Source organism: Ursus americanus, chromosome 10 (assembly GCF_024610735.1).
Source record: "Ursus americanus isolate L20-20 chromosome 10, mUrsAme1.1.p, whole genome shotgun sequence".
Lineage (NCBI taxonomy): Eukaryota > Metazoa > Chordata > Mammalia > Carnivora > Ursidae > Ursus > Ursus americanus.
This window is the reverse complement of record NC_142136.1, coordinates 71,127,794-71,151,181: the sequence shown is the minus strand read 5'-3', so window position 1 is coordinate 71,151,181 and position 23,388 is coordinate 71,127,794. Positions and strand designations below refer to the sequence as shown.

At 43.5% G+C, this 23,388-nt stretch overlaps 1 protein-coding gene across 1 annotated transcript; it reads left to right on the top strand.

Annotated features, from left to right (window-relative positions):
• The first annotated feature begins 6,451 nt into the window (after positions 1–6,451).
• Positions 6,452–21,613, top strand: LOC123791954 (protein POLR1D-like). The gene is made up of 2 exons (XM_045797055.2): positions 6,452–6,526; positions 21,097–21,613. The coding sequence occupies exons 1-2, from the start codon at positions 6,510–6,512 to the stop codon at positions 21,362–21,364; spliced, it is 285 nt and encodes a 94-aa protein (XP_045653011.2). The 5' UTR covers positions 6,452–6,509; the 3' UTR covers positions 21,365–21,613.
• The last annotated feature ends 1,775 nt before the right edge of the window (positions 21,614–23,388 follow it).

Sequence of the window (23,388 nt, the reverse complement as noted above, 5' to 3'; positions counted from 1 at the left end):
CATGATCTCACTGTTGTGTCTTCATCCTCCTCGTGTCCTTCAGCATCGTCTCTTCCATCTCCCCCAGCATCTCCTCCTCTGGCTGCAGAGAGCATTTTTACTTCTAAATCCTTGCGCTGTTGTCCCACTCACATCCAGAACCCATTCATTCCCGAAATCTCAACTGAGGACCAACCCTGTGCCAGGCACGGGGAAACTAGAGTGAAAAAGACCAGTCTCCTGACCTCTAGGAGTTTGGTCAAGTAAAAAACACCTATCCTATGTCTTGTGCTTCTAATCAGAACACTTCCATCCAGATGAAATACTTTATCCTCATAACCACCTTGTAGGGCTATGATCGTCAAAGTAAAAAGCAATCCATATGTTTGGTTTTTCCAGCACTGCTTGAAATACCACTTCCTTCTTATTTTCTGATCAATGTTGGCATGAAATCATCAAGTTTCATTAATCCTGCATTCAAATTCATGCTCCTCCATTGACCTCTGGTGTTTTATCAGCATAAGTTGTTTAAAATGAAGCAACTTTCCCCATAACTCTCCCTGTTATGTTATAAATAAAAATATATTGAGGCTCCCTCTCCACATTCCCCTAAGTAATCTGGTATTTATTTCTAATGTACACGTACAGCTCTTTATTTGATATACAGTCCCTACTATAAGCCTCTACAGGGAAGGGCCTTGCTCACCATATAAATCATATTACAGATGAATATGAATAAAGTGAATGCTAGAATGATAGAGGTTGGCCAAATTTAACATAACCTGTAGAATTAACTTCCTGTGCTTCCATCTTTTATCCATAAATATTTCTTTTCATTTCCCAAATGATCTCAATGTTCCTGTTCAGTTTTACCTTCGAAAACCTTTTCCGCAATTTCAGTTTTCTTACCTTTCTTTACAGCTGATAGGTGAACCCAGACAATTTGATGGTTTCTGAAATTAAATAAGGACGGCCTGAATTTCTTCATCTATATCTATAATCAAATCACTGAATAATACAGAACCCACGCTTTGTCCTATGGTTTCTGCCAATCCACGCGGTCACTCCACTGCTAATTACTGCTGACTGATATGAGCCCGTAGGCAGGTGTCCAGCAGTGATCCGAATCGTCTGTCCCTGTTTTGTTTTGTTTTTTAATCAGTGCTCTGTGGTCCGACATCAAATCCTTACTAAAGATCAAGTAAATTGTTCCATTTTTTTTCCTTCAAAACTTATCACTCCATGGGAAGACATTGAGATTGCTGTAGTAACGTTGCTTGTAAATTTTGCCCCGTGCCCTGCTCTGTGTGGACGACTCGGGCATGAGCTGGTGGCCTTCCGCGCTGGTGATGCGCTGGGCCGGGCCAGCAACAGCCAATGTCGCTGCACCGGTTTCTGCCCCTTTTCCGAGTCTGTGTGCTTGTCACCAGCTTATGCTCGTTTGAACACAAGACCCTCAGCTAGTCTTATACAACTTATTTGAACTGCTTTTCCCATCCATCATGTGACAGCTACTGTACACTTGGTTGATCAAAGGTAACTTTTTTTTAGTGATCTTTTTTTTTTTTTGGAACTATAATTATACATACAGAAAAGTGCACAAATCCTCAGTGTACAGCCTGATAAGCAGTCAAAGTGAATGCACCTAGGTCACCAGCACCTCGGTCACAAATCAGGACATTAGCAGCACCTTGAAGCCGCTTCGGACTCTCTCTGTCCTTTTTTTTTCCCCTCTGTGTCTTCTTTGAACAACTACTTCATGTTTGGCTTTTCTGATGTTATTCCTTTAGAGATCTCATTTTCTCCTGTTCCTCATTATTTAATTTGCCAACTCTCAATCTCTGTTGTTTGATTTCAGTTGCCTTGGTTTTCTCGCTCCCCTTTCTATATACCGATACAGTTAGTTAACGCTCGGTTGATTTATGTGAGTAAGAAGAAACATAGACCCAGATAACTCAAAATGAATTTGCTCCACTTTGGATTTTAAGATGATTTTGCACCAGATTTGCATTGCCACTTGGCTTCTATTTCAGCTGCTATTATCATCCGTTTACATTCCTTAAGCATGTACCAGCTGGCTAATGGAACGAACAGGCAGGCCTCAGAAGCCCAGCCAGGATGGAAAACTGGGTGGAGACCGTCCACACGTGGATGGTTGAAAACCTCTGCAGTTGGTCCCCGTGCCCAGAGAACGGTCCGCTTGCCGAGCTGGCTTGCTTGGACCTCTTGTTTGCATCCAACTGTATATTCTAATGTAATGAACTTGTTTTACAAAGAAACCTTTAGGATGTGGAAGAATCTCAGTATAAAAATTACCCAGAACTAAATTTGTGTCTGAATAATTGTTCACTTGCTCAAGCTCTCTGTGTACTTAGTGCTTCCATATTGCTGTTTGCTTTTGCTGTATTTTAATGCAGCTTACGCTTCCGTTTCATCCTCTTGTTAAATAACTCTCTTGTTTCCTGAGGTTGATGTTTCATAATCTTTGATGATTTCGGCCTCTGGGGTAACGTGCTGTAGAAGCTGGCTCTGCTCCTTCCTTCCCGAAGAATCATTAGCAAGACTTCCAGGAAAAACAACAGCGCCCACAGTCCAAACCCCAAACCCCGAAGAACTACCTGACTTTCTATTCTTCTCCCCTGAATTTTGAAGATGGTGTTGTTATTTTGAGGCAGAATATGCGACTGCTAGGAATCGTTCTTTTGGAAGTAAAGCCCTGCAGTCAGAGCACGGGCAGGAGAATTTGGGGTGGGAGGTGGTAACAAATGCTCAACATTCTTAGGAGAAAATAGAGCGCAGTCCTTCCTTCCTCCGCCTCTCTGGTTCTCCCAGTGAGTGCAGACGAGTGAGTGCAGGCACAGCGGCCTCCCTCCTCTCATTGATTTTATTTTTTGTCTTTAATGATAAAGGGGAAAGGATGCCTCAGGACTTGCCGTGCAAACGTTTGTGGAGAAGATACGTGGCAGAACAGGAAGATCAGAGGATATGTAGCCTTAAACATGTGCCGGGGGTGTGTTGTGTGTTGGATTCTTCTCTCTCCTCTACCTTCCTTCCCCTCCCGTGCCCCCTCTCCCCTTCCCCTGCTCTGTGTCCCCCTCCTGTGCCCCCTTATCCTCTCTCCCCTTCCCCTGTTCCCTCTTCCCTTCGCCTGCCCCCTTATCCCCTCTCCCCCTTTCCTACATCCTGTTCCCCTCCCCTACCCCCTCTTTTCCTCCCCTGTCCCTTCTCCCCTACTCCTCCTTCAGGATCACAGCAGTGCAGCCTTGGGCAAGTTAGGCAGGGTACCGCTTTCCTTATCTGTAAACTAGTTGCCATAACCATGTTGTCCTGTTCCGGCAGAGCAGAACTTGGCCAAAGATAAAGCTCCATGCCAGCTAAACCAATTACAAATACCAAGTGTGGTTACAGCCCAGCCTGGGCAGTGGGGGCCCATCTCCCATGCTTGCTGGAGACTGAGCATGCCCCCCCCCACCCCGGTCTTCTGTCACAAGTGAATTACTTCTACCCCCGCAGCCTTTCTCATACCCATACCTTCTTTTCTCTTTGGTTGTGATTGTAAGTCAGATCTCTGAAATCATGGCAGATGAAGTTAAGGACAGTGCTGGAGATAGCTTTACATGAAGTCAAAACTATATAGAAATCAACTTCTGGGGCACCTGCGTCAGTTGGGCATCTGCCTTGGGCTGGGGTCATGGTCCCAGGCTCCTGAGAGTCTGTGGGGAACCTGCTTCGCTCTCTCGCTCCCCCTGCTTGTGCTTGCTTTCTCTGTCAAAAAAAAAAAAAAAAAAAAATCAACGTCAAACTCTTGAAGGTGCCTAGAATATGGGCTCGGGATCTCTGCAAGGTCCTGGACTGAGTATTGTTTTCTGCAGATGTGCCGCATTTCAGCTGTACTAGGACACAGACGGGCTTTTCGGGCTGGTCCAAGAGAGCTAGATAAACATTGTAACATGGATTTTATGGGAAAACGCATTCTAGCTTATATGTGACTGATAGACAGTTTGTTCGTAATTGGAGAACTGCCCAAACAAGCTTTTTCCCTTAAGATTTTTTAACTTTCTGTTGTCAGGAAGAGAGATGTAAGTACATGTGGATCTAAGTGTGATGGATTCCTGTTTTCGTTTAGAAACGGCCACCCTTCCTGATGGGGAGGGGGAGTAGGTGTATTTGGAATATTTTTACCCTTTGATTTTTTAACTTACGTCTGTGAGGGTGAAAAAGGATCTTCGGAGCTAGATAGGATACATTTTTCATGAAATACGGGATGAGACAAAGCCTTCAGATCACATCAATAGGATGTATTACTATTATTGTAAAGAGATGGGAGAAAGGACATGTAGGGGCCAAGGGCAGGCTGCCCCAAGATGGGCCACTTGGCATAAAGATGATTTTGAGTTCATCAAGACCCAGCAGATGCAGGAAAAGCTCTCTACCTTCCCTTCAACTGCCTAAATTTACTTTGAAAGGAAAGCCTGAACCAGGAAGAGAGCTATTAACAGAGACTCCCCTTTACCTAAGAAACTGATCTGCATAATAGAGCAACCTTATTTTTCTCTCCTCTCACCTTCCTGCTAATGGTCTTCCTCCCCTTTGTATCCTCAGGCCCCACGTCTCTCCTTAGCCTCATATAAGCTTCACGTTGCCTCACTGTCTTTGAAATTTCATGTCTGTGTGGAATCCCCTTATGTACAGTATTGAATCTGATTTTTTCCTGTTAATCGGTCTTCTGTCAGTTTGGCTCTAAGTCCAGCTAGAGGGACCGTGGGGCAGGGGAGGGTCTGCCTCCCCGACAGAGGATATGTGCTAAGCAGATGAGCTTACCTATTCCCGATGCCAGGAGTCTGGGCTGTGAAACACAATCCGACTGAACAAGGCCAGGCAGGGGGTCAGAGGGCACCTAAGTTGGTCAGTGTTTGGTTCTTTGCTGACCTGGGCCAGTGGGCTCTCCAGGATGGAGCAGAAAGTGTCAGCTGCTAAGTAAGCTGAAAAGACATTTTTTAAAGATCTCACTGTTAATGGGAGCTTATTTAAAAATATGTAAATTATACAAAAATAGCCAGATAGGTTTGTTGAAGATCAAGAAGGTGGTGAAATAGTTTGACAGCATACTAATAGCAATATGGAGGTAAATACCAGGAGAAACAGATTTTTTTTAAAGGTTGAAATTGGATGTGGGTAGAGAAGGATAATGCAGAGGACTGCTGTATTTTATTATAAGTTTTTTAAAAATAATATTTGCTTTTTTAAGCTATGTGCTTTTATAAAATAAGAATCACTGTAAAATATTCATAGAATGTTCACATCATTTGAGGATTATGTAAATTGTATCCATAGTAGTGATATAATAGCGTAATTAAATTTTTTTATATAGAATCAATGTATAATTACCAGTTTCAAAATTTTGTGATTAGATGCATAGTTCTGTCTTTGAACTGTATTTGTTTCCAACTTTATACCTTTCTTTTCTTAACTTTCGTACTTCTGTAACATAAGTAATGGTAAAGTCAGGAATGATCATCTTCCTATTTACTATCCATAGCACCTTGCACAGTATCTTAGACATAGTAAAATCTCAGAATATGGTTAATAAGTACATTTTCTGGAGTTTTTTCCCCAATATCTTTCTAAAAATTGTACAAATAACATAGATTCACTCTAGAAAAGATAGGAAACACAGAAAAGCAAACAAAAAAAATTTTTTAATAACCCAGAAACTCATCTTACCATCATGATAACACCCCTCCAAATGGTTTCCTATGTAATATATACGTGCAAATAAATTTGAAATAAAAATTATCCAGGGGCGCCTGGGTGGCTCAGTCGCTTGAGCGGTTGAGCGTCTGCCTTTGGCTCAGGTCATGGTCTCAGTGTCCTGGGGTGAAGCCCTGCATCAGGTTCCCTGCTCCCTGCCCAGCAGGGAGTCTGCTTCTCCCTCTCCCTCTGTGTGTCCACGCCCCCCCTCCCCCGCCAATTATCCAATACACACTGTGCCCATGTTCTTAAGATAAAGTAGAATTTTTAGGTCAACAGGTATATATTATTTTGAAGGCTGTTTATCATGTTGCCAAATTGTCCTCCAGAAATGTTATATATCAGCTCCAGTCCCCATTAATAGAGCAAAGAGTGTTCATTTCTCTCTCACTCAGTAAGGGGCAAAAGCATACTTATCCTTGTTGGGTTCATTATTATTTCTTAGAATAATAATGCATTTAGCATTTAAATATGGATATAGCTTGTCATTTTGTCTTCAGTTTTCAGTGTTTTTCCCCTTCATATAAAAAGTTTCTTTTTAATGTTATTCATATGTTCAAAACTATCAACCATGTTTTTTAAATTTTGGAAATTTCTCCCCACTTTTGAAATTTTATGCTTCGAAAACTGTTCATTCTGCAAGGTCATATATGTGGAAAGAACTGATTTTTCAGAATTTAGGATAGTGTCTACCTCTCAAATCTCTTTTTCTCCCCATCAGGAAAGCAATTGAAGAGCTGCTTAAAGAGGCACAACGTGGGAAAACGAGAGCAGAAACAATGGGACCTATGGGTTGGTAAGTTCTTGAGTAATCTTCCTTTAAACAATATTAAAGAGAAAGTCTTGTATGGGGATGTGGATATGTAAATCTTTAGCAGATGGTGGGAATATAAGACTGTGGCTGTGGAAGAAATCAACCCAAAGGGGAGCAGGAGAGTGGGAGCTCTGCTGACGGCCTGGATTAGGGGGCTCTAAGACCTGGGGGGCTCTGAGACCACGAAGAAGAGGGCAGGAGGTGTGGACAGGAGAGTAGGTCTTAAGGCGCTGTCATCGCTTTGTTCACAAACCCCCAGGAAACATTCAATATGACTGCCCATTGGCACCGTGTAAGAGTGATATAGCAGTGTCCGTTGTTTGAGGATCTCCGTTTTCATTATAGTCCTTGGTAAATTGAAATTTCTTTTTAAAATTCTACTTGTAAGTATTTTGATTATGTGTCAGTTCAGCTGCGTAGAACTAAAGTTTGCCTTTGCAGTTTCTATATACAAAACAGCTCTAAGACTTAAAGTTTAAGAACAAAGGAAGAATTTAACCTTAAGAATTTAATCTTAAGCATTTTTAAGCTTTACTTTAACAATAACACATGCATTCAATAAATATGCTGATTTTAGATCTTTTATCTAAAATGTAGACCCCACTACAGTGGAGGATTGTGGGTGATTAAAAAGAGTGAGATGTAAAAATGAAATAGGAGTAGAAACTAGGCTTCAGAATGTACCTCATTCTGTAGCTTTGACTCTTAGAACCATGCACATGGTTTACATAATATAAAACAAAGTTAAATAAATAGAGGAAAAAGGCAATCCTTAAAAATCAAGCAAAATAAAGCAAATAGACCTAGAGAGCCATTTAGTGGATGGCTTAGCCACACATAGAGGAACGCCTTCATGTGATCTGAAATTTGACTCTATATCCAAAAGAACTACCAGGGGCTCCTGGGTGGCACAGCGGTTAAGCGTCTGCCTTCGGCTCAGGGCGTGATCCCGGCGTTATGGAATCGAGCCCCACATCAGGCTCCTCCATTATGAGCCTGCTTCTTCCTCTCCCACTCCCCCTGCTTGTGTTCCCTCTCGCTGGCTGTCTCTATCTCTGTCAAATAAATAAATAAAATCTTTAAAAAAAAAACAAAAAACAAAAGAACTACCAAAAAATCTTAAATTGTTTTCAATCATCATATTGTCAACAATACTGATGTTTTTCTGGAACTATTATATAACAGGATAAAGCAAAGTAAATATTTATTTGTTATAAATACCCAGATCTCCAGTGTCAAAGAGATACAGATATAAACTCAAAGTAAAAACCTATAATCCTAAATTTGAATTGGAAATAACAGTACAAAGCCATGCTAGATTTTCTCTTTAAAAAAAAAAAGAAAAGAAAGAAAGAAAAAGAAAAGCTTTTTCCAGCTTTGTTCATGGAAAAGTGCTAGAAATGATGACCACCCACTCAGTAGCAGTGAGTGCCCCTGGCATCCAGATTGTGAAATATAAATACCGTTTCTCACTGAAAGAGGACCAAGAACCTTAGAAAAATAACTGACTGCAGATCCGAGGCAGTGCCTGGAGTTCACCAAACAGCAGGTTAGAGGTCATAGTCCCCAGGACTGCCCTCACTTCTTACACTAACTGCAAATTCAGGAAGTTCCCAAAAGTACTCTCAGCTTCCTTAAGTCACTGACAAATTCATACAAGTCACAGAACACTATGATACTAACAGTTACAGTTTATTACGGGGAAAGGATACAGACTAAAATCAACCACAGTAAGAGGCATAAAGGGCATTGTCTGAGAGGGTTTCAACATGAAGCTTCTGTTGTCCTCTCCTGGTGGAGTCAGGACATGTTACCCACCCAGCTTATCAGGGAAGCTCACCCAGGCCTTGGCATTCAAAGTTTTTATTGGGATTCCATTATTTAGGCATGACTGTTTGATCGTTCACATGGTTGATCTCAGTCTCCAGGTTGACCAAGACCATATGACCCAAAGCTCCCACTCTAAATCACATGGCTGGGAGTTTTTTTTTTTGGGGGGGGGGGTGGTCAACTCTTACTCTTCTATCCTAAACAAAGACATTTCTGTCAGATGTGACATTACCTCCCAGAACTGAGATTACCTCCCAGAAGCTAGACCTCTCTGTGGTAAGACCAAACTTTTAATACACAGGCAGGAAATGTTAGAGGAGCCAGAAAGTGATGTAAGAAAGATTTAGGAAACAACCTGAAAGGCCTCCCATCAGCTGGGATAATTTGATCACCAAGAAGAATGAAGCTATACTGATTGAGATACCTAAAACATGTTGAAATCCATAAAGTCATAATGATAATCACAGCAAGAAGCTTAATGGTCCCTTTTGGAGAATGCTGTGGAACCAAGTCATTATTCATAAAATTGGTAAATAGATAAGAATAAAACATCGATCCTGTTCCCTGTACAAATTATACCTCAGGGTTACCCAATAATTATTGAAAGAAAACTTCCCTGTAAAACTGTGTCTATTAAATGTACAAGGACTACAGAAGAAGATCATTCATTTGAAACCTTAGCAACTCAATAAGAAAACAAACAATCTGATTTAGAAACGGACAAAAGATTTGAACAAACACTTCACTGAAAATGATACTGGATTGGCCCATCCGCATATGAAGAGATGCTCAAAACATTAGTTATCAGGAACAGGCAAATTAAAACCATAGTTAGTTACCACTATACGTGCACTAAAATATCTAAAATTAAAAAAGACTGACAGTACCAAATAAGGATAAGGATGTAGAACGATTAGAACGCTCACATATTGTTGGCAGAAATGAACATTGTACAGCCATTTTGAAAATTACCTGGCTGTTTATGCATTCACCATAGAGAGTTCTTCTAACCAATTACCAGAGAATTGAAAACTGAAGCCCACACAAAAATGTGCACAGTAACATGCATAGCACTTTTATTCATTATAGCTCAAAACTGGAAACAGCCCAAATGTCCACTAACTGAGGAATGTGTAAACAAATTGAGGTTCTAGCCATACATTCAGTGCTACTCCATAGGGACAGAAGCAGACACACTGCGCGGATGAATCTCAGGGACACCCTGCTAAGGAAAGGAAGCCAGACACAGAACCCTGCACGGTGTCAGATTCCACTTATGTGGGCATTCTAGAAAACCCAGAACTGTAGAGACAGAAAGCAGATCACTCGTTGCCAGGAAATGGGGACAGAAGGAAGGGATTTACTGCAGAACTCTGCGGGTGACAGAAACAGTCTACATCTTGATTGATGTGATTACATGACTTTGTACAGTTATCAAAACTCTTCACACTGTTGCTTAAAAAGGATAAATTTTATTCTGTGTGAATTATACCTCGCAAACCCGATGTCAAAATAAAAAGAGTGTCCTCATTTGCAATCCCCGAGGACACACTGGTCCTCGGCAAAGGTCCCTGGCCGCTAACCTGACCAGATGAGTAGCTGCTGGGGACCGATCTGGGCCAGGTCAGACTGAACCACACCTGAGCTCACTGACCCATCTTTGTGCCACGGAAACATGCAGTAGGAAGAGCATGGCACCATTTAGGAGACATCCTTGTCAAAAGATTGAACCCAAATCTGATCAGATCTCCAGCGAGAACTACAGTTCGCAGGGAGTACCGAGGGCGGAGGAACACGTTACCTGACCGCAAGTCACAAAGTCCAGTATGTGGGGAACTCTGCAGGACAAACAACCCAGTTTCTTTAACAAATTCCAGAGAAAAGAAGGAGGGGTAGCCTACGAATTAATCGATTTGAGACACATCAAATAAAATATATACTTTATTTGGATCCTTATCCAAACTAACTATAAAAAGACATTTATGAAACAATGGGGTTATTTGATGATATTAATTCATGTGGATTTTTTGAATTAATGTGGATTTTTTAAGTGTGATAAGGGTTTTGCTGTTAACTTCATTTTTTCAAGATGTTTTCTTTCAGAAATTCATTCTGATATATTTATGGATGAAGTGACATAAAATGAAATAATCCAGTGCGAGTCAATCTGTATGTAACATAGGCAATCATCTTAGATCCAAGAAAATACCCACCTCCTGGAAGGATAGTTACACAAATTTGGTGAGATAAGATGTATGCAAACATTCGGCATGATTCCCATCATGCAGCAGTCCATCAGTGTTAGTCAGATCTGCTCTTACCTTCGTTCCAGCCCTCCTCTGTCCTTTACAGGGATACGTGCGCCTCTGCTCAAGTGAATCACGTCAGTACAAACTGGGTCAGGGGCAGGCTGCTTTGGCGTTCAGTGTAAGGCAGGGCTGTGATCAGGCTGACTACAGCCACTGGCCCAACCCAGTACCGCGTGTGAAAGAATCAGTGTAGAGCTCAATCATGAATTCATGGCTTGACAAGTGAATAAGAAAATGTCAGTCAGGGTTCTTGCTGTGTTAGGAGTGTTCAGGGAGATCAGTTGCTTCTAGGCAGCTCCCCGGATGGAAGTCATTTATCCTGACAATCTTTCTGCCACTTACTGGCTTAGGAGAACTTTCTGATAGCGAAAGAACTAGTGTATCAGTGTCAGCTCTGTTTCCCCTGCAGAGAGTTACCACATGCACGGGTCATCTTGACGTTTGTGGGAGTACTGATGTGCTCATTGGGCATTATATCAGCAAGGTCGGCTGTTGCACAAAGTTGTCAAGGACCCCGGTTTCTCCCGGTTTTCCACATCTCCCAGCCATAGGGTGTGATTCTTTTCCACGTGGTCCAGTGTGGTGGCAGCCATTCAATCCCCATTTCAATTAGCAGAAGGGAAGAAAAGGAGAAGGATGGCGCGCGCCCCCCTCCCTCTAAGGGCACTGCCCAGAAGTTGCGCACACCATTTCTACATACACGCCATTGGTCAGAATTTCGTTTCATGTCTTCACCCAGCTCAGCTATAAGGTCAGGAAGTCAGTCTTTTTTTCCCCAGGAAGTCATGTGCCAGACAAAAATCTGGGGTTCTTTTACTATAGAAGAAAGAAAGAACGGATATTTGGGGACAACTGGCAGCCTCTTCCCATGAAGGAGCTCCGGAGAAGCATGTTGAAAAGGTAGTAAAAGATGGCAGACCAAGTAAAACATTCCAGACTTAGAAGAGGTGGATCCTGGGAGAACAGGATGTGAAACTTCCAAGTTCCCATTAGTCTACAGGATAAGAACTCCTGCTGACATGGCTATTTTTCTCAATTGTCTTGTAATGGCGGTCCTCCGATTTTTTGGTTTTAGTGTCCTTTACACTCTTAAAAACTATTGGCGACCACAGAGAACCTTTTTTATGTGGATTATCATCAGTATTTACTGTATTTGAAATTAAAATTGAGCAATTTTAAAGGATTTATTTATTAATACATTTAAAAATAATAAGCCTATTACATGTTAAAGGAAATAATATACCTTTTATAAAAATAACTGTATTTGTGGGAAAAAATACTGCGTTAAAGCGATATGGTTTAATATCTTTGCAAACCTCCTTCATGCCTGGCTTATAAAAGACACCTGGAATTGCATGTATGCTTCTGCAGTCCGTTGTTTTGATTGAAGTATACGAAGAAAATCCAACCTCACACCAATATATATTTGGAAAAGGAAGAAGTAGTTCAATAGTCTTTCCAGAAAATTATGGTATTCTTTAATCCTTCTTTAAAACTTTACAAATAACCTCAACGAGTGGTAGCTTCTTAACGTTCTTTTCAATAATGTAGACTTTTCATGTTCTGTTATAATACAATCCCTTCATTTACCTTGCACTTTGACTGGATTTCTCCTCATACATGATTTGGTAACGTCATACATTGGTCACCTCAAAAATGTTGGTTCACTGAGTCATCCTCCTCACCGCTGCTCTCATCAGCAAAGTCTTTTCAATGTTGGGAACTTGTCAAGTACACAGTTTTCCAAACGCCTAATTTTCTTCCACTTGAAAACTCCAGTTTCATCATTGCCAGTGAAAACTGTGAGTTATTTTCCTCGAAGCGACAGGCTCTCTCACATCTGAATAACCAGCTAGTTCACTTGCAGTTCAAACATTCACCAGGTACTCTTCCTTGAGGCAGCTTCTGGTTCAGGACACCCTGCCAGATACGGGCTATGCCAACAGATCTGGCGAAGGACGGCCGTGACTTGCTTCTGCTCCCTGATGCTGAGACAAAGAACATCTTCCCCGTCGTGCTCATCTTGGGAGAATAACTGGTTTTCCATATGTTTGTGTGTGTGTGTGTGTGTGTGTGTGTGTGTGAGTGTGTGTAAATAAAAACTTTCAACTACTAATCCAGTGGTTCCCAAACTTACCTGCACATTTGAAATCATCTGGGAAGCTTCCCAAAATACTCATATCTGTGTCCCACCATCAAAGATTATTCATTTGGGTATGGCCTGAGCTTTGGGATTTTCAAAAGATACCCAGGTGATTCTAAAGCGCACACAAATTTGGAAACCACCGTAGCAATCCCTTTATATTACAAAGAATGAGACTGACCTGCTCTGCAGAATTCAGAGCATTCCCCCCTCTCCCAGGGGCAGACAGTTCCATAGCACTTGGGGAGCCGGTCGCCCAGCCACGGGAGTCCCAAGTTCCGTCCCTGTCAACACACCTTCTTGGACAGATCTTAACGGAGTAGACAATCAGTTGCTTCCTAGTGGGCCATGGTCTGTTTTTCTAAGCACCTAGAAGACCTTTATATTTGTTTTAAAGCTTAAAATAGAACTAGAGTGCCATTTTCTTTCCTCTTGGATATTCCATGAAAAGATCTTAGTGAGGTAGTTGAGCCATTGCCAGAAAGAGATTGCTGAACTCAAGAAAATACCACGGAATGCCATTTTTTATTTTATAAAGAAAGAGACCATTTGGTGCTCTGTACTGCCGTGGATGTATTTCAGCAAAAGAATCTCTTCAGAAGCTGTTCTTGACAGAGGCCTCAAGAAAGCTGAAATATGGGCCCAGATGACTTCCTTTTAGTCAACATAAAGGAATTTATAAGCACAAATTTCAGAAATTCGCCCAGCTTCATTGTCCACAAAGCTGTTTTTATTCTAGTCACATTCACATCAGCTGATCTGTAGCCCAATGTAATCTTTGAGTCCAGTGCTTGCAGAACCTCAGCCTTATACTTGAAAAGGCTTATATTCTGGTACAAAAAGTTACAAAGATGGAGTTTGACAGAAAATGATTCTTCAGTTTTTTTAACCCAGTCTTAAGGAAAATGGCATTTTGGGTGCTTTTCTATTGGTGTGGTGGTCACTCTGGTGATAAGGGGAAAAATCATCTACATCGTTCTTCCATTGTATGTCATCAGCTTGTTGGGTATTTCTCGAGTCTTCGTGCAGGCATTTTTTCTTTTTTTTAATTCATTTGACTGAGCACCAGTAGGTTTATTAAGAGGCCAGGCTCGGGCAGCAGTGAAGAAGACTCCCTGTCCTGGCCTTCAAGTTGTTAATCCGTTGGTGGATATGGACAAGTGAGCGGGTGAGCACAGCGCAGCGTACTGGAGCCAGCAGGTGAGGAAGGAAGGGCTCCCATTTCAGAGTGACTCATGGACGAGGCTCTTGGTAGTATGTCAGGGCCCCAGAGATCCAAAGCCTGTACTCTATACCTAAAGAACATGGGGCCCAAAAGGGTTTCCTAAGGCCCCAGCTAGCTAATTGCTGATGAACGGATCATCCTTTGCTTTCTCGTCCCCAACTTAATGCTCCTGTCCTACACCACCTCTCTTCGGTGTGGCACTGTCCAACAGCACGCAGGCACGTCAGTGCTGCCTGCCCCCAGCTTCCCACATGCCTTTCAGGTCCAGTTATGAAAGTGAATCAGAGAGCCCTGCGTGTGTTAGCACCGGATCATATCGCTATGGAAATAGCATGTGCAGCTAAGGGAGCAGGAGGCCGAGGACAACAGCCTTGTCGTCTATTCCAGGACACCACCATTCACAGATCTGCCTCCTCTGATCCTCTTGGTGGTCTGCTAAAGAGCGCAAATAAGGGGCAGATAGCCTGGGATTCCTCTTCGCTGCAGGACCCAGCCTAATGCCTTACATACGCAAGACTCTCAGATTTTTATAAAAATCAGTAAATAGTCTAAGTATATATGTACAAACATGTCAACTCTTGCCCATTACTTTTGGGTATAGCGTTGGGGCCCGAGTACACTGAAAACCTACCTTGGGCGTCAGGACTGTTGTCCACAGAGTAACGAAGGATTAACAGTCCGGTAATGGCGGTTGTCACACTAGAGAAGAATTTCTCAGGTGGCCACATGCTGCGGCATTTGATTGTCAGGTTATAAACTGTAAGCACCATGGGTGGTTGTGGTGGTTGTGGCAGCATTAAGCAACAAAATGAGTTGTCATCATCCACAGCAGCAAGATTAAAAACATTACCTTACCCTTGTTTCTTGGAGAGTTCAGGGTGTAGTCGTGCTTCTTTCTACGGGCGTTATTTTGTACTCACATCCATGACGGTGCAAAGGAATGCACAGAATGGAAGAGAAAGTGCTGCTTGCCGGTGTGGGAGTGAGTGTGGCTGTGGAATAAAGGAGTGAATTGGAAACTTGTTCCCACGATCCCAAGGCCTCTGTTTCCCTCACCGTAAATATAAGAACCATAATTTCCCAGTGCCTGTTGTACTTCACAAATCTCAAGATCAAGTGCGTTTAGGGAGTTCTCTGCCTTTGCCCTAGCCTTGTCCGTGTCGGCAACTCTCCACTTGGCACTGCGTACAGATGTGCTTCTTGGTGCCTGTGCGGGACGGAGAGCCTGTCGGCTCTTCACCTGTGGTTTCTTTGCCTCACTGCTCTAGTGATTGGCCACCTGGTTACACCATGGCGGGCCTTTGTCTCTTTCTGCTCCTTCTTCGCGATCTGGGATGGTGCTGGGAGGGTGGACCTTGGCATCAGACCCCCCTGATTCCAATCCTACTAGCTTGGGATCTCAGATAAGTTGCTTTTCTTCTTCTCTTGTCCACCCATAAAGTGTTGGATGGTTAGAGAAATGGAACGAGGTGACATCAGTAATGTAATGGCATGGGGCAATTGCTTCCCGGAAGTCAGTGTCAGCTGTGTTACGATTCCCATTGGCTAGTGATTGCATGCCACTATCTGATGGGTCATACTCATGGAACTGTTTTAGAATCCAAAAGTGCCAGGTCTGGGGCACCTGGGTGGGTCAGTCAGTTAAGTGTGCAACTCTTCGGCTCAGGTCCTGAGATTGAGCCCCACGTCAGGCTCCAAGCTCAGCCCAGAGTCTGCTTGAGATTCTCTGTCTCCCTCTGCCCCTCCCCCACCTCTCTCTCTAAAATAAATAACGTCTTCTTTTAAAAAGTGGCATGTCTGAATCTGTAGCGTGCTAGATATTACTACTTCTTTCCTTCAGCAGTAAAGAAAAAAAAACTATTAAAATCAGAAAGAAAAAAAATTACGTATCTCTTCCCCTTTCTGTTCTCTAAGTTTGTTTTACAGTCTACTGTTTTTCCTATATCAAATATGATAACTGCAAAGAGGAAGCGCCTTATTTTGTACACATTATATCGTGTGCCCAAACAAAAAGAGAGAGATGAAAAGTTTACAATCCCAGCCTCAGTCAGTCCGCGAGTCTCTCTAATGACAGAGTCTCCAGAAACCCACCTCTCCTGGGGCATGCAGAGGCCTTCACAGCTTCTGGGCTGACAGCTTTGGAAGTGAAGTAAAGCGCTTCACTTTTAAAGTTTGCCAGAGTGAGGATGCCAGACCCGAAGTCTGACAGTGCTGTCGTGGGTACGCTCCTGATGCAGTCGTAACCGGCTCATCGTATTTAGGGTTTTATATCCGTGTATCCTTAAATCAGCTCTTCCCACATGAGCCAGTGTACCTTCTAAAACCAAAAATAAAAACAGCTGGCCAGGGTGAGAAAGCTGACATTGTGTGGGTCAGAGCTGCAGACAGAGAAGCAGCCGCTCCGTCCAGTGGCCTCGTTGGTCCCCAACCCTGGCAGCATGTCTTGGGACATAGCTAGTGGCGTTATAGGGTGTAGATACCTCGAGCAGCCACGGCCTGTTCTCTCACCCCAGGGCTCAGGTGTTACCTCAGTGCAGATACGAAAAGCTCTGGGATGGTGGGTACCTAATGCTGGCTTGTCATGTCATCTCAAGCATGGGGGGGAATGGCACCAAGAAAGAGCTGAGAAACAAGACAGAAATCAATGAAATGAATTTTTTTTTTTTAGATTTTATTTATTTATTTATTTATTTGGCCGGGAGAGGTAAAGGAAGAGGGAGACAGAATCCCAAGCAGACTCCTCGCCAAGCACAGAGCCCAGTGTGGGGCTCGATCTTACAATCCTGAGACCATGATCCCAGCCAAAATCAAGAGTCAGGTGTTCAACCAACTGAGCCACCCAGGTGCCCCAGAAATGAATTTTCTCATGGGACGAATGAGAGGAGAGTAATTTTCTAAAGGGTTAACATGCAGAACACGAGCAGAGAATTTTAAAACTGGGACAGGCTTCAGAAATCCCCTACATACCTCACCCTTCAGTGTTATGTCTGAAGAGCATTCAGAGAGCTTACACAGTATTAGGAAATGCAAATTACAAGCTCAGAGGTGAGACCCTGGGGAAGCTTGAGCTGTCCTGGAAAGTGAAACTCCCAGGTATAGAAGTCTAACCATTTGAAGTACCAAAAAAAATTTTTTAAGATTATTTATGTATTTGAGAGAGAGAGAGTGCACGAGCAGGAGAAGGAGCAGAGGGAGAGAATATCCAGCTCCTGCTGAGTGGGAGCCCGCCGCTGGGCTCCATCCCACCAGCCATGAGACGAGGACCTGAGCCGAAACCAAGAATCAGAAGCTTAACTGACTGAGCCACCCAGGTCCCCCAAAGTACCAAAACGTTTTAATCTTAACCATTTGTATGAAAATTTCTATAAAATCTCATTAACTTTTTCTTGGTGGCTCAGGTTTTGTTTGTTTTTATTTTTTTTCCATTGGGAAACATCAGCTAGCCTGCTCTGTTCTTGATTAGCTTCTTATCCCAGGTGATTTGAGACTTTAGGATGTTATCTTGAGTTGTTATCAAGGAGAAATCCCTGCTATATTAACTGATGTGCTGTATATATTCTTTTTCATGAAGAGAGAGTGAATGATAATAATAATATAGGTCCACAATCCCTTGTTTAAAGCCCTCGAATCCTGCTAAGTCTCTCAGTTGAGAGATTTTCACATTTTAGGAAGGTATGTGAGCACATCCAGTGTGCACTCCAAACGCCCCCCCCCCCCGGGTACTCGTTCAACACATTACCAGTTCTGCCCCCACACAGTTGAATGCTTACACTAAATGGGATGAAGACCAGACATAAATAGCCCAGTGTCATGTTAGGCCAGGTTTTGCTGCCAAACAAGTTTCAGCATCATATAAAGAACTTGATTTTCAAAGGTTTTAGCATTTTGGAATCTTGGATAAAAATTATAGACCCATCGGTAACATTTATTGAAGATTTACCATGTGCCAAGTACTGTGCCAAGTACTTTATGCAGTATCTCAATAAATCCTCCCAATAGGTCGATACCTCTACTACTTCTGTTTACAAATGGGGAAAGCTGATGCACAGGGGAGTTCAATAACTTGCCCGTGGTCACACAACTAATTAGTAGAGCTAGGATATAAACCAGAGCTAACGTGTACCAAGTGCTTGTTATACATTAGTAGTATTCTAAGCACTCACTCATTTGATCTGCAACCATTAAGATAGTCACTGTTATTATCCCACATTTAACAGATAAGAGGCAATGGGGAGACTATATAACGTGCCCAAAGTTCAGTCCGATACGTAGTGTGATTTCAGAGCCTGTGAGCCCAGCCGGTACCATGTTGTATGAGTTTGTAGCAATGAAACAACCAGCTGTGAGGTTCAGCAAAATGAGTTACCACACTGAAGGCTAGAGCAGTTCTCTCCCAGCGGATTTCCTTAAATGTCAGCAGCACTGTGAGACTCCTTATACTGTGACATTTTCACTGCAGATTTTATAATTTCCTTTTATAGAATCGTTTACTACGTATACCTCCACATCTCCTTGCACCCACCCCTCTATCTCATTGCCCTGCCTTACTTATTATGAGTCTAAATAAGCACTTACTGTCATTTCTAAAGCATGTCCGAGAAGTCACTCTCAGCACCCCCTCCCCCACCACGTAAACCACATTCTCTCCAAGCTGCCCTTGACTCTACACCTGGAATAGACTCTTCGGCACAACCAACATTAAAAATCCCATCTCTAAGGTTAAAAAAAAGAGATGTAAAGGCCACTTTTCTTGTGGCTTGATTCTAGAAAGTCCTCTCATTCTCTGAACAGCTCTTTTGGTGGCTGTGTTGAGTCAGTGGGTCACACTGGCTACTGGAAGCTAGTGAGCGTCCCTGCCAGCATGGCCCCCGCTCTCTCAGCAGGAGCTCTGTGTGTCTCCAGCAGAGGAGCTTTGTTCATCTCGGACGAGCATATGGTGGTAAAGATGATCTTACGTGGAAGATCGCAAAGTAGAGTGGAATTCACCAGGCGTTACCAAAAGTTTTATTTTGATTGTTGTCCCATCTGGCAATACTCGCCTTTCCTCATTTGTCTAATCCAGAGAAGAACTGACCAGTTTTACCAGCACTGAGCTGGCCCACTCCAAGGAGAAGACCCCAGAATGCCTCTGGAACTGGCTATACGTAGCCTCGCAGAGCCAAGAGACCCATGTGGCCCATTTACTCGTACAAACGAGTCTGCTCCTGTGCTAAGCACAGGGCCACGGTTGGCAAAGCGGGCCCACTAGCTTGTTAACATTCCGCGCCGAGGGGCGCTGTTGTCCTGCTGACCAGCCGTAGCGCGCCCTTTGGTGACATCAGTGTGTCGTACTCTTCTGACTCTTGACTGAGTTTGCAGGCGTTCAGGTTTCCTCTCCAAAACAGTGCCTGAGGTCCATGAGAGCTTCTGACACCACTGACGGCAGAGCAGGGCGGCCTGTCATCAATGCATCCCTGATGGCGCGCGGCGTCCTACCGCCGATGTGCCTCCCAGACGCACAGGTGGCTCTGCCTTAGGACCACTGACCAGCATCACGCTTATCCGTGTGCTGTTTCTGGAAGCTCACTGAAGCCTCATGCGGCTCCAGGGAGCTACGTGGTGTTGTGCCCCAGGACATCAAATCTGTGTCACTGCCTTTCTTCTTCGCCCTCGTCTCATCCACTGTGGCTTCTAAAGTCCAGCGCTAAGAGAAAAACAGAACCAAACTCCAGTGCCGCTCCCGCCTCTAAGTGTTCCCACTGCTCCTGCTGTACTCCGCTGCCCTTTCTCTCTACGTTTCTTTTCCTCCTTGTTCTAGTTCTTTCCCTCGTCACTTTTCTTGGCCTGAGCATGAAGCACGCACTGCACATCGAGTGCCTACGGCACCTTCGATTCTTCACAGGTATTTTCTCTGTCCGTGTAGGCGCGGGAACTGCTTATTTGCTACAGGAGACATTTTCTTTTCTTTTTCTCCACCTTTGACTTCCAGATTTGATGCCATTTTTGGTTGCTTGAGCTGGTCTGACCTCCTTGCAGGTGGCCCGAGGCTGATGTCTGCTCATATTTCACTGATAGGGTGCTAGACACTAAAATCACTCCGGTGAGGCGCGGGTGGATTGAGTTTGAAGTATTGTGTGGGATTCTCTTTTTTATCACAGTTTGACACAAAGATGGAGATTATACAATCCTACATTCATTTTTGCTTAAAGCCAGCCACTCTGAGGATCGGCATCCTCCTAAAATAGCCCATCACGTGACAGACAGCTGAAGGCTGAGGGAGATACGCAGGTTCTCAGCTGTGTGGGGTTTTCTTCCCCAAAATGAAGCTTTCATGCACTTGAAAAGGAAACAAATACTGTAGTATATACCTAAGCATGTAAAATAATAATTTAATTAGTTACGTCCTGTCTCTTGGGCGAACTGAGTCAGCAGCTGCTTAAATATACACTGCACAGAATCTGCCCCAGAGGCTGGGCCTACGTGCAGCGCTCCCCAACAGAAGCAAACTAGAGGGCTGATACCGAAAGTGTAAGAGATTCTTTTAAAGGTAAAGTGTGATTATTGCATTTGTATAGATTCTTTGGATAATTTTTATTTCTGGAGTAGAGCATTTGGCCCCAGCATTCAAGATGCAGCAAGAGATACTTTTTTTTGCTCCTCCGAGAGGGACTTCACTTTCACTCTTTGGTAATTAAAAACAAGCCACAATCAGTTTAGCTCAACATGCAGATGATAGTCAAATCGGGCATTTATTATTCAAGGTGAAAATCGAAGGGATTCCACATTGAGGCCAGTACCTGCGCCTACATAGCAGTGGGAAAGTGAGTCCCAACAAGGAACAAAGGGGCGAGGTATTCATGAGGACTTCCAGGTCGGTAGTCCCCGGAATTCCAAGTGTCTTGCCTTTTCCCCCTTGTACTCCGAGTTTACACTAGGTGGCATGCAAGGAAAGCTGAACACGTGCAGAAACTTGATTCTGCGGACAGAGTTCTTCCGCACGAACCCGTGACCCGTGGGAGCGAGCTATTTGGTTTGAGATGGTTCTTTCTCTTTTTTCCCTCCCCAGGATGAAGTGTCCTCTCGCTGGTACAAATAAAAGATTTCTAATTAACACAATTAAGAACACGCTGCCCTCCCATAAAGAACAAGACCCCGAGCAAAAAGAGGGCAGCAAGGAACCCGCGAAAAGCCAGAGCCAGAAAGAGGAGAGCCGGAAGCAGCAGAGAGGCCACCCCTACAAGCACGGCCTCCAGGCCCGGGGCGCGGGCGGCCGCTCCCCGCACAGAAAGCGCAGCAGCCAGGAGAAGTACGAGAAGCGCCCCAGCAAGCGATGAGGCCGCAGGCCCCCAGCGCTGCTCCCTCGGGGACGGGCCTTGAGCTGGAGAGCAGGCCCCTAGGAGTGACTCTGATCATCCGGCCTCGGCTGTCGTGACAAGGAAATGAGTCCAAAGGGACTTGCCCTGAAGGTGTCGAGGCAAGCTTCAAGCTCCTAGAGCCGGGCGCCCTCCTCTACACGCGTCCTGTTTTCCTTCTCTCTTGTTTGGAAGTTGGTTGCAAAATAAATCTAAAACTTCAAGTTTTCAGAGATTGTTACACTAGTTGCGATTTTTTTTTTTGGATGTGTTACAATTGTGGTCATTTCTGAAATTTTCTCAAAAAATAAAACCCTTGTAAATCCTATACGTTATCTTTTTGGATGATGAATTTAAAATTCAGAAGTCATCCGGCCAGTAACCACAGTCAGGGAAAGAGGTAGCCCTTCAAGGCCTAGAAATTTACCATGAAACTCTTTGCTTTGTTTTCCTGAAAGTGAGCGATGTAGGAAATTCTCAAAATGGGTTTGAATCCAGTGTTCCATATCAGTAACCGAAGGTTAAAAAACTGGCCCTGTTGTTTCCTTGTGCATTCTCAGACTCACTCCTAAGAGCAACTTTTCTATATTTAATTTTTTGGGGAATATGTAAGTTTTAAATGGTGCTTTAAAAAGAACCCTCAAAAGTTAAAATTAACGTAATTACTTTAGTGCTCTGTCTTATTAGGTACAGACCTATAATATCACTCAGTATAGTTGTTTCAGAAATCATAATTTTACATAAACGTGGGTTTTCAATGCCCTTGGCTGTTTTTTCAATATCGATGTTTCTCTGTTTTAACGTACAATTACCAACCTCTCAAACCTGTATTCTTCCTTTCATACTCAGGAAAATGTCACCAAGTTCCCTCTTCCCCAGTCCACAAAAGGAAGAAGAATCTGTCTCTCTGTCCCCCCTCCCAGTTTTCTAAAGCCTCGAAGCTTATGCCTGGCTGCTCCCAGATAATCACTCACCACCGCCTGCTCCCTGCTTCCTGGCAGCCAAGAAAAGCCTTTTCTCAATGTTAGAAAGGAGCACATCCGAAAAGTTAGCTTCAGGGTGTTTATAGAGAAACTAGAATGGACCAAGCACTGGCTTTGCCCATCAAGCCGCTGGCCACCCCCTCAGTCTGCTCTGAGCTAAAAGCTCAGAAGTGACAAACCCCATGTGTTCTCGCTTGACCCACCGGCCTCCCACCCAAAGACCCCAGGGCCTCATCCTATGACTTTATAACAGCATAGCAACACACTTCTCTTTCAAACATACAAAAGGAATAGTCTGGTTCATAGGACTTTATCCAAATCCATATATGCATTAGCTTAAGCTGTTTGTGCTAAATGTGGAATGTTTTTATTTAAATACTAGAAATAGCATAGAGTCATGAGTTTTTGCAAATTCTTGTTATAATTAAAATAAAGTTGGATTGTATCAATTGTCTATGTTCTCCGTGTTTAGAGCAAACTGCCAAGTTCATTATTCTTTAAAAGAAAATGATTATAATGAGCACATTCTAATATTTAAAGGTAGCCTCTGTAGTCTACTCGTACTGACCCTTTCTTATTTGTGTTAAAGGACAAGTGTCCTAAGAATCACTTTCCCTTTAAAAGGAATTGTTCCACTTCTGAACACTTTATTAGAATCTTTAGAACTTTGATCAAGAGCAGCCGTGGTTTCCTGTATATAAATGTCAAGAGCAAATTATCCGTTCTTATTCCCCATCTGGACAATGGATGTCGGCGAGGTTATCGGTCCTGAGATCTCACACGTACCAGCCGCTTCCTCCGTGTGCGCTTAGCGGGCAGGCCCCGCCGAGAGCTGCCTGGCTCAGTACTGTCTGCCCTCTGCGTGGCCTTGGAGCTCACACAGCCCCGCAGAGGAGGTCGAGAAGTTGAATGCAGCCTGTCTCTGCTGTTGGCTGTGGGACCCTACCTGCTGGCTTCTCTGGACTGCGTCTTCCCCACCTGTGAACCAAGCTGTTTGGACTCAGTCCCTAATTTAGCCATAAG